The sequence below is a fragment of the Siphateles boraxobius genome, unplaced genomic scaffold (assembly GCF_051911475.1).
Source record: "Siphateles boraxobius isolate OS27281-9 unplaced genomic scaffold, OSU_SipBor_1 160, whole genome shotgun sequence".
Classification (NCBI taxonomy): domain Eukaryota; kingdom Metazoa; phylum Chordata; class Actinopteri; order Cypriniformes; family Leuciscidae; genus Siphateles; species Siphateles boraxobius.
In genome coordinates, this window is record NW_027508767.1 from 23,986 (window position 1) to 36,257 (window position 12,272).

The 12,272-nt window shown below is 44.1% G+C and overlaps 1 protein-coding gene across 1 annotated transcript in view; it reads right to left on the reverse strand.

The window, feature by feature from the left end:
• The window catches only part of kcnh1b (potassium voltage-gated channel, subfamily H (eag-related), member 1b), a 67,508-nt gene that overhangs the window by 16,256 nt on the left and 38,980 nt on the right, over positions 1–12,272 (reverse strand). Inside the window, exons 8-9 of the mRNA XM_077231947.1 lie at positions 8,837–9,036; positions 8,279–8,531 (exon numbers count right to left, since the gene is read on the reverse strand). Of these exons, the coding sequence (XP_077088062.1) occupies positions 8,279–8,531; positions 8,837–9,036 (453 nt within the window). The remainder of the gene's footprint in view (positions 1–8,278; positions 8,532–8,836; positions 9,037–12,272) is intronic.

Consider the following 12,272-nt stretch of genomic DNA (forward strand, 5'->3'; position numbering starts at 1 on the left):
GGACACCAGATCGTTCTCTGCTGTGCAGTTTCTCTGCTGAGAGGTTCTCGTGCGGCCTTGAGCTTATTAGAGGCATTGGGTAAGGGAAGCATCGCTATTATTATTGCTTATGCTTGTGTAACGGAGGCCAGCTAGTAGTTGCTGTGCGAGTAAACCTCACTCCTCTGATCTCAATAGGCGCTCTGGCGACAGATCCTAGAGGCTGCAGTCTTTAGCCTCCTTGTTAGAGCGCCTGACTCTCATGCCGGAGACCCGGGTTCGAGGCCCGCTCGGAGCAGGTCGAGTGGGACCCGGGTGAAGGGGTTACGCTTGACCTTATTTAATCTTCTTAACCCATTCAAAAACTGACACAATGTCTTTTGCATTCCTGGGTCAGTTTTGACCCGGTAGAATGTGAGCTTTTAATAACTTAATTTTTTTTAAGCTAAAACCATATTGGATCTGTTCAATAACTTCTCATCAATTAATTAATGTGCTATAAATTAAAGTCACACTTTATATTATTGGTCTTAAACTACTGTGTACTCACATAAAAATAATTGTTAGTACAATGTATAACTGTGTTGGGTAACACTTTATTTTACAGTGTCCTTGTTACATATGTTACATGTACTTAGTAAACTATGCATAAATACATGCAACTAACCCTCAACCAAACCCTAATCCTACCCTAACCCTATAGGGTATGAGTACATGTAGTCAATTCATATTACTCAGTACTTAAATATATAATTACACTGTAACAATGACACCTTAAAATAAAATGTAACCCAATGTTGTTTATTGCAAAACGCTTTTGATATTAAGGTGGATATGGGTCAGGTTAGGACAGGTTTGGTGGTATGGGTAGATTTAAGGGTTGGTTAAGGGGTGAGGGAAGGTCAACAGTGTAATTATAGATGGAATTACATAAGTTAATTACAGCTGTAATTATATGCAGTTATTTTCTAAATATAAGTACAAGGTTAAAACATGTATGTAGTATACAATAAATTTAGGATGTTACTTGTAATTACCATGTTATTACCATATTATCCTTCTTATTAATTAAATACTTCTCTTTTTGTCAAATTAAAACTATTTGGTCTTTGAACTTTTACTCAGGCTTAATTTTCAAAGATTTTTCACCTGCTGCTTGATAACAAATGGACAAATCATTTATATATTTTGTCTGGTAGGGATGGCAATTCCAAGAAAGACAAGCTCATTACTGATTTCACCGATCCTTTCAGATTACAGTTTCACAGGCACAATCAGACTATACAAGAGCTTAACTGAAACTCATGAAGCAGAACCCAAGAGAGATATTCAACTTTTAGAGACAGCGAGACCACTTCAGCCATCTGACAGAGCAGCCCTGGCTTAAGCAAAGCTAAATAATACACTCAACCAATATTACCAGTACTAGAGAGAAGGCAGAATAATTTGTATATTCAAGGAGTCATTTAAATAGTGCAGATATTAAAACTTAAAATTTGGTATTCCAGAAAAATCGCACACATCACACTTGTTTCCTATTGTGGAGTTGAAAAGGGAAATGTTCATCTCATCTGAAAAGGACTTGAGGGATATCCAGATTTTGAGATATGATTCAAGCAATGGAACTGGATCTTATTCAGGTGGATACTGGAACTCAATATTTTTTATGACGTTTGGTTCAGTTAACAGTTCTTGAACTTCTGTCGATATGCACAGAACACTGTGCTAAAATACTGTGACAGCAGCATTATTCACACTATAATGTCATAGTCATGTAAACACAATATTAAATCAGGATTTCATCTGAGTCTGTTTAAGCAAAACTCATCACATTACATGTAGATCTTTGCCCATTACCGATTTCGTTCTGCATGTTAACACTTTTAACGCATTCTGACAGCTAACTTAATGTGCAAGCCTTGTGCAAATGTAATGGAAAAACATGTCATTTAAAATCTCATGAAAAACAAAGTTTTCTTGCATTGTCTAGTTTTTAGAATGGGCCTTTTCATCAAATTGTTGCGTATTGTTGAATCACTGTGGTTCAAACGACAGAGGTGGGGCTATTTTACCACAGTTTCAGTAAACAGTCTTGACTAGTTGGTTAGTTTCTCCAATAGTGCATTGTACTATGGTAGTTAATCAGCGAGTTACATGGTTGTACCGTAAATGCACACCAGATTGGATCTTGTTGCATGCATGTAAACAGCAAAGCATTTGTTGGATAAGATTTTGGTGTTGGCAGCCATTTGGACCTCTGTTAAATGTGGTTCTAATTCCAATATATATCTGACATCGAGACCCCATTTTCAAATATTAAGATTAGTAAAGTGTTAAGCTTAAACAGAAATATTTTTGTGATCCAATCTACAACTAAACAGTCTTATCTGAAAGTGGTGACACTGGTTAAAATTGTCACCACTACTTTAAAAAAAATAGTAAAAATAGTAACCTAAAAATCGACTCGGTTACTAACGTAACCTCGGTTCCCTGAGAGGAGGGAACGAGTATTGCGTAAGTAGCTTACGCTATGGGAAAACTCCTTTTCTCGAGAATATTGAAGTCTTTATGTAAAACGCATTGCAGCTGCACAGCAGACAGCAATGAGCGAAGGAGCTCGGTCATTGGCTGTGCTGCGGCAACTTGCTCGAACCAATGACGGGTCGATTCTGAATGCGCGACCAATGCGCCCCCGCGCGTCAGAGCCCGCCAAGATGGGCGTGGCCAAGAGCTATATATTGAGCGCCCCGTCATGAGAGTTCTTTAGGTTAAAACGACTGAAGAAAACTAACCAAGCACAAGCAGGGCAGCTTACGCAATACTCTTTCCCTCCTCTCAGGGAACCGAGGTTACGTTAGTAACCGAGTCGTTCCCTTTCGAGAGGTCTCTCCTATTGTGTAAGTAGCTCACGCTATGGGAACTATCCAGTGAGAGATTCTCTGCTTTGAAACGGCGGAACCTTTCGTACGGCCGCCAAAGCATACAAACAGTTGTTCTGTCTGTCTGAATAGGGCAGAACGCTCCAAATACATTCTGAGAGCCCTAACGGGGCAGAGTAGATTAGCGTCGTGTTCGTCTGCTGGTGACGATAGCGCAGTTAGGGAGATAACCTGTGCTCTGAAGGGAGTGGTGAGCACTTTAGGAATATACCCATGTTTTGGCCTAAGGACGACCCTGCAGTCGTTAGGTCCGAATTCCAAGCAGGCAGCGTTTGTCGAAAGCGCGTGCAGGTCGCCCACTCTCTTGACCGAGGCGAGTGCCAGCAAGAGCGCAGTTTTGAGCAAGAGCTGCTTAAGGTGCACGGTTCGGAGTGGTTAGAACGGGGCCCTTTAAGAGCATCTAGGACCGTAGCTAGGTCCCAGATCGGCACTGAGGAGGGGTGTGAAGGGTTCATCCTCCTAGCGCCCCTTAGGAAACGAATAATTAGGTCGTTTCTTCCCAATGGACGTTCCATCACAGGGTCGTGTGACGCTATGATGGCCGCCACATATACTTTCAGCGTGGAGGGGGTGCGGCCCACTTCCAGAAGCCCTTGTAGAAAAGCGAGTATGTTCGTAATCTCGCATGTTTCAGGGTTCAGGCCCTCGGCGTTACATCAGTCACTGAACACTTTCCATTTCTGGGCATATAAGCGTCTCGTGGAGGGCGCCCGTGCCTCAGCGATGGTTTTTAGCGCTCCACTCGTGAGGTTCCTGGGAACCCGTTGAGGGGCCATGCATGAAGGGCCCACAGATCGGGCGGGGATGAAATATCCCGCTGGCCTGACTGAGGAGGTCTGGCCTCAGTGGAATCGCCCGTGGTGCAGATTGCATTTGCATCAATTCTGGAAACCATGTTTGGTTCTTCCAGAGTGGGGCTATCAGGAGCACTGCGTTTTTCTCCTCTCTGACCCGACTGATGACCTGCGGCAGCATCGCGATGGGGGAAAGCATATAAGGGGCAGCTCGGCCAGCTCTGGGCGAGCGCGTCCGTGCTTTTCGTGAAGAAAAGAGAGCAGTGTGCATTCTCCTTGGAGGCGAAGAGGTCGACCTCCACCTCGCCAAAGATTTTCCATAACCACTGAATCGTCAGCGGGTTGAGAGCCCATTCTCCTGGGAGAATCTTGTCTCTGGATAGCATGTCTGCCCCTTGATTCAGCGCGCCTGGCACATACGCTGCTCTCAGCGAGCGCAAGTTGTGCTGGGACCATAAGATGAGTCTCCTGGCCATTGAATGCATGGAGCTCGACCTGAGTCCACCCTGGCGATTTATGTACGACACTACTGTCATGTTGTCCCTTCGGACCAGGACGTGTGCGTTTTTTAGATGTGGAAGCAGGGCTCTGAGAGCCAAAGCGACCGCTTTCATCTCCAGGCATTTTATGTGTAGGCGCTTCTCCGGGTTTGACCAAAAGCCGGAGACAGGCCTGCCCTCGTAAAGGGCTCCCCAACCTATTTTGGAGGCATCTGTTGTGATCATCTTTCTCCTTGTGTTTCCACCCAGACTCACGCCTGACTGGTACCAGTCGGCGGCTTTCCAGTGCGTCAGGGCTTTTATACAGCCGTGGTTCGCTCTGATTAAAAGGTGGCCCGAACGCCACGCGTGAGCCGGGACGCGGCTCTTGAGCCAGCGTTGGAGAGAACGCATATGCAACAACCCTAGCTGGAGTACGGCCGATGCTGAGGCCATGAGACCTAGCATCCTCTGAAACCGCTTGACGGGGCGCGCGCGCCCGCCCTGAATGATGTTGCAAGGCGCCGGATGGTGAGCGCGCGCTCTGATGAGAGATGAGCTGTCATCTGCATCGAGTCTAGAACTCTTCCCAGGAAAGAAATCTTCTGGCTGGGAGATAGTATACTTTTTGCAAAATTGATCCTTAGACCCAGGCATTCTAGATGGCTGATAATCCAAGATCTGTGTGTTATTAACTGACTCTCTGATTGTGCTAGGACCAGCCAATCGTCGAGATAATTCAGTATTCGCACTCCCCTTCGTCTCAAGGGGGAAAGTGCTGCATCCATACATTTCGTGAATGTACGGGGAGCCAGGGACAGGCCGAACGGAAGTACTGTGTACTGGTAAGACTGTCCCTCGAAAGCGAATCTCAGAAACGGCCTGTGATGAGGCGCTATTGGAATGTGAAAGTAAGCATCTTTCAGATCCACTGAGAGAAACCAATCTCCTGAGCGTACTTGCGCGAGGATATGTTTGGTTGTTAACATTCTGAACGAGCGAATCATTAGTGCTTTGTTCAGATGTCTGAGATCTAGGATGGGGCGGAGACCACCATCCTTTTTCGGGACGAGAAAATAGCGGCTGTAAAAACCTGCCCCGCTCATAGAGGGGGGAACAGTTTCCACAGCGCCCTTTTCTATTAATTTGCGCACCTCGGTGCGTAGAACATGCTAACACTCCTTTCTCACTTTCGTCTCGACCTCAGTCGTAAAACGTGGTGGTCTGCGAGCGAACTGGAGCGAGTATCCGTGCTTTATTAGATTCAACACCCATTTCGGCATATCTGGAATGTTTTCCCATGCCGCTGCGTGTACAGCCCATATGGCTGAATACAGGCTAGGGGCGGGCCGCTGTGACGTAGGGACCCGGCCAGCGAATCGCCTGAGCTCCCAGCTCTCAGAGGCGCGGGCGCACGCTGAGCAGCTGAGTGAATTGGCGCGTGTGTGATTACAACAGCGCGCGCTATGTCTGTAAAACTCGCAGCCTGAGCTGGGGCTGTGTTTGACACCGTAGGGACAGTGTTTATAAGTGGGGGTGCATAGACAGTGGTAGGCACACGCGTCACTTTTATAATGTTTCCCGCTTTTACTGGGGATGAATTCATAACTGTGTGAACAGTGCTTGTGTGTAGTGGTGCGTACATGACCGTAGGCACGTGATCTACATTCATGGGGCGTGCATCCTGAGCTGGGAATGAATTTGGCACTGTTTTGACAGTATCTGGGAATGCATACTTTGTGGACATGTGAAGCCTTAGTGACACCGGCAGAAAAAGACTAGTTTTGTGTTTTCTGTGTGTCGCCGTAAAAACGGCGTTTGTTTGCAGGTGAGCGAGCTCTGTGACTGGCCCAATGACTGCTGTATGGACATTTCCAGCCGCCTGTAAGGGGACTGGGTAATGTTTGAGATTTTGCAGAGAGAGTGGTCCGGCTTTTGCGAGACACGCACTCTCTCTTCTCATTCCTGTGGCTAGGAAGGCTTTCGAGGCTCAGGGTTCAGCACAGGGTTCGGCGTAGGCGCGACCAGCGAGAGCCGAAGTAGTGCGGCAGGGCTTCGAGGGGTGGGAAGCCTTGGCTTTCCATCCGGTGGTGGAGGGCGGGCAGAGATGATTGGCCACGGCCTCCTCGAGGGGCGGCATTCCCTCGTAGCCTCTTTCCTTCGTGCTGTCCACAGAGGAGAGCGACGAAGAAAAAGAAGGCTTCAGACGCGAAGAGTGGGGGGCTTTCCATGACTTGGTGAGTTCGTCATGAACTTCCGGGAAGAGAGGAGAAGGCCTTTGCCGAGGGGCCTGCTGGCGCCCCTGCAGAAACCACTCGTCCAGTCGGCTTCGGGTTGGTTCTTCGGGAGAAGACCAATCGAGCCCGAGGTCCTCCACGGCCTTCGAGAGGATGCGGACAATCTCTGTATCCATGGTGGAGCCCCCACTCGTGTTAGTTAGCGTCGACGGGGCGGGGTCGAAAGCGGAGCCCGGCCAGTCGTCCGATGCGGCGTCGATAGACAAGGTGTCATCTACTCCCCCATCGTCCTCGGACGCGCCGAAAGTCACAAGGCCCACCGCTCTGCTAGAGGGGTGTGGGTCCGGCTGAGTGAACTGAACTGGCGGTGGGGAAGACAAGAGCGGCGGTGAAGCACGCGGAGACTGGCTCGGCGTGACGTCACTGAGCTCAGGTTCAGGAAGCCTCTGTGATGGGGCGCTTTTTCTTAATGCGCGGCTCAAACAGAGGGGTGGCGGCGGTGTGCGGAGAGACCCATGTCGTCACATTCCGGGCATCCGCCCTTGGTCAAAGCAGCTTCTGCGTGGTCCCGGCCCAGGCAGCGAGCGCAGATGATTTGACGATCCCCGTCTGGCAGAGGGTCTCTGCACGACACGCAGGAAGGCATTTAAAACAACGCCTCGGAAAATTGCTCTTTTACTCATTGGTCGCGCATTCAGAATCGCCCCGTCATTGGTTCGAGCAAGTTGCCGCAGCACAGCCAGTGACCCAGCTCCTTCGCTCATTGCTGTCTGCTGTGCAGCTGCAATGCGTTTTACATAAAGACTTCAATATTCTCGAGAAAAGGAGTTTTCCCATAGCGTAAGCTACTTACGCAATAGGAGAGACCTCTCGAAAGGGAACTAAATTTAGCAAAAAACGTGCCTTAACATAGACCTAAATACATTAATTTATACCAAATATATAAATACATTTTATTAGTTAAATTGGGTAGAAATAGCTCTTTAAGCTAACAATTGTAAGTTACAACTTCTTAAAAGGTAGAAATGTTGAAATTACTTGCATTGGACCTTTCACATAGTAACAATCAGGGGTTTGTTTCCCAAAAGCATCGTTAGCCAAATATGGTCGCAAGTTCTGTCGTTATCAACAGTTCGAGTCTGTGTTTTCCGAAAACATAGTTCCAACGAACATTCGCAAACAGCAACACAAAGTTGTGTGTTTGAATGACAGCTCTCGACCCTGGTTTTAGAAGCAGAGTTTCTTGTTTGCATGACATGTGGACTCAATAAACCCGCATCTTGAGCAAAATAAGCAAACTGACATTCAGTGCAATCTGTGTCTTTTATTTAGAATACATACAAATGTCATTTAAGTTTTTTAGTTTGTCAAAAGATTTAAAGTGTCGTTTTTGAAGAGTGCGCATGTGTGAACGTCCTCTAGTGCGTAAGAATGAGCATATGATTGAGTCTGGAAATAAAGCAAAATAACTAAGAAAAATGAGAAATAGTCCTCAAACGACATGTCCACAATCTATAGCATTTAGCTTTAATTAGATCTCAAACAGATTCATTAAAAGAAGTTATTACTCCACTCCTGCGTGACATCATTAACCAACGTGGTTGAACGACACATTTGCGACAATATGGTTTTGGGAAACAGTCGTGACTAGCTAGTTGATTTCTTACTATGGTACTTACTAGCTTACTATGGTAGTTAAGCAGTGAGTTACAGCTTTGTATGATTTAGTTAGGAACCGTATAAAACAGTGCTACTCAACTACATCACACAACACTGACCAAAATTGGCACGAAACAATTGGAAAACACAGAATTAATCTGTTTACTTTGGGTGAGAAATATTATACTTACCCAATATAGCAACGACTTCATCATCCTGGATGACCTCCAAAGACCCTGACACCACAAAGCAGAGGCTGTCGACGCTCTCGCCGGCGTGGTAGATGAGGTCGCCCGGGGCGCAGTGGATGGTCTGAAACTCCATGGCAAGGGCTCGCAGACAGCCGTCGCTGGCCAGGCGGAAAGCCGGATGTTCTTTGAACACCTTACGGTTGAGATGAACACAGATGTCTGCTCGCATGTCTTTGGGGCAAATCTGCAACACCTGCAGAGAAAAACAATCAAATATAAATTTTGTGATCCCTCACATGAACATTAGTATTATGCTAAAACAAAAACTGGAGGTTGTCCAAGCCTTTCACTATTAATTCATGAGATTTTGAGAAGCTGTTCAAAGCCTTACATAACACGTAAGTTAGACTGTGATCTTAAACATTAGAGGGACATTATTCACACATGCTACGGATGTTATGGCAAAGACAGAACAAATGACTTTAAAAATGAATGAAGAAAATAAGCTCCCTGGATAAAGATCGAGATCTTCTGTCTGCGAGACTCTGTGCCAAGTACCTTATCAGTGTCAATTCCTCTTGACATGGACCATGTGGAGACAATATAGTCCATGACCCTCTCGCTGAGGCCCTTGGGAACCTGGTAGAGCTTCAGGAAGTCTCTCACGCTGTTCAGCATCTCGTGGTAGCGGTTGGTGTTGGCATACATTTGCTGGAAGATGGTGGTTACATTACCAAAGATGGTGGCATAGAGGAGAGCTGAAAGTGAGACACTGGGTTAAGCTGACTTAGAAGTAAAAACAGTACTGAACAAAGAGAGCGCTACAGATCAAGTGGTTTGGTAGGTGCCCTTTAGTTTGAGCAGTTTGTCAGATTCAAACAATTCAATTGGAGTTTACGTCTTTGTCTCAAAATCTGTTGAGTACAGTTGGTTCTCTGCTTTTTACATTACCACGCAAAAATTGGTCCCACTTTATATTAAGCGTTATATGTGATAACATTTAAATTAGTCATTTGATATAATGCATTTATGGAGTACATACATGTTAAATTGCACTTATATCTAAAAAAATAAGTGCATGCAATTACAGCTGTAACCAACCTCTAAACCCTGTATACCACCAAACCTGTCCTAATCCTAATATTGTCATTCTACAAAGGTAATTTTTTTCAGCTCTTTATTAAATACAGCTGTTAATTTAAATTGGCTATTCAATAGCTGAACATATACGAGTTAAATAGCTCACAGTTCATCAGTAAATCACTGAACAATTAAGATTAAGCATTCAGATTATCTCTCATGCATTGAACAACAGTTTTAAATTGCAACAATTTAAAACCAGCTCATCGTACAATCATATAAAAAACAAATAAGACCAGATCATGTGGTTATGTGGTTTGTTATGTTGTATTGCTTCATCTCTGCACATTTCCCTAAATTGCAAGAAAACCCTGAATAGCACCATGTTATGAAATATGTCAATTTTTAGAGGTTAGACTAAAGACAGTTGTAAGTTGTACATTCATTAAAGGACAAGAAGCTACAAAAAGTTCATGGCTTAATTTGTAAGGAACTTGTTAATCTAATCCAGCCAATCATGAGCCATGGAGTATATTACCAGCATCTTAGCTTACCATCTTCAGATGAAGTCGCTGAAGCATCCCTTCTCCTCCCCTTCTCTACCTTATTCATTCATTTTCATTTCATTTATTCATTTAGCTGACGCTTTTATCCAAAGCGACTTACAATTGCTAAATATGTCAGAGGTCGCACGCCTCTGGAGCAACTAGGGGTTAAGTGTCTTGCTCAGGGACACATTGGTGTCTCACAGTGGATTCGAACCCAGGTCTCTCACACCAAAGGCATGTGTCTTATCCACTGCGCCATCACAAAATCTGTGTCAAAGAGAGATTGAAGTTAACTTTTTACCCTTATTTTTTTTTTATTCGAGAACCTTTAAAACTTCCCCAGTTATTGAGGACACTAATATGCATGGTTGAAAATCAAAGGTCCGGTGCACACGCAAGTTATTCAACATAACACTGTCCATCTTTCCCACAGTGCTCGGCCTACTGAACAGCTTTTTTGCAATCAAATTAACCCTCAAGACATTTCATACTGTAGGCAGTAGTTGACCTATTGGTAAAACTTCCCCTCTGAACTCAGATGAGCCAATGGCAGTTGAGTATCAGTTGTACGGGGAACTCAGACATCTTTAGGTTTCAGCGCCATAGAGAAACATGGGAAGATCCGAAGCTGTCATCGGTTTGATGGTGTTTATGCTACAGAAAATGGTAAAACGATGTGCCTGGGGAACTTGTAACACTGATTCCAGGTATAGCAATGGAATTTGTTTTAATATATATATATATATATATATATATATATATATATATGTATATATATATATATATATATATATATATATATATATCACTGTAAATCCTAACGCTCAAAATATTTAATTGATTTGAGTAGGGCTAACTTAAATTATACAAATTAGTTCAATCAAATTACCTTTTTTGAGTATTTATAACTTTCTTTTTCTTTTGAGTTCACAAAACTGAGACATTTTAAGTAAGTTGTTTCTTTTAATTTAGACAAACTTAAATTTTACTGAAAATGGGCTGGGATTTTTACTTCCCAGCATGCTTTGCCATGACACTTTAAAAGGAGAGTAAATGTTAAAATGAAGTGTTATGTAATGTTTTTCGTCCCAGATTAATGTTAAGTGGGAGATTTGGTAAGTGGGAGATTTAGTAGTGTACCCTAGGTGTACCCTAAGTGTACCCTTCCGATAGGTAATTTATGATGTGCAAACTGAAGTGTGTACTCTTGTGGAGTGTGTGATATCCAAGAATGCCCATTAATGAAGAACGTCTCAAATCTGCCACTTAGGTTGTAATATCATCTATGTAGACAGTTGGCATCAAGCATGTATGTAGTGTCCTGGTCAAGGACACACAGCAAGGCTGTAATCTGAGAAACCAGACACTTGCTTGCTCTGCAACTGAACCTCTGACACTAAGGATCTCAACTGCTACAGCTGCTGATGTCTTCCTCAGGTCCATTAGTATGTCATATAGGCAACAGTATTGATCACAGCCCTGCTCTAAACCAGCTGAAGATGAAATGCTCAGCCTCAGCGTGTCCAGCTGCATGTGTGTACAATCTCCCCGATGGAGCAATGCACATGTGCTGGAAAAGATTTACACAAAAGCCTTCATTTTAGAGGGAATCATCTAGGTAGATCTACTGGCTCATGATAAATAGTGTTATTCAGTACAACAAGAAATGGTTAGACTTCACCTTTATCTCACAACTGGTCTTAATGGCCATGACATGTCATTCTTGAATATCGTCACTGCAGACAAACACAGTTTTTGAGACCTCTCGTCTCGCTCCATCAGCATTACGGCTACTTTACAGCCCTGCTTTATTGGATCAGTTACATTCAGGCAATTGGCTCCGCGGTCAGCGGTTTTCCCCGGCCCGTCACCCTCTGTCGACCTCCGAGGGATCCCTGCTTCCCAGAGGTCATGTTAATCAAACCCGGCTCTGCATGTGCAGAATGATAACCATGATAGGGATCTGGTGAAGAGGAAAATCCCGGTGGGATTTCAGGCAGTGGATAGCTGATTTATTATTACTGATGTCTGTCTATGCTGTTCAACTGTAGAAATGAGTGTACAGATCTTGCAGGACCGTTTACACAGAGTTATATTTGCATTGCTATCAGTGGAAAAGACTGTTTTACTGTTGCATGTAAAGAGAGCGGCATGGACGAACAAAGTTATGCATAAATACTGAATCAAAATGAGATTGTTATTAAATTGTTATTAAGGGGACACAACATTTTAGTTGTTTACGGTTGCTATGCAATGTCAAACCTTGCTACTATAACCTTACTTATTGGTTGGATTCATATTCTATTACAATAACAAAAGAATATGTTATATATTCTAATATTTAACCTATATACATTTTAAAAGTG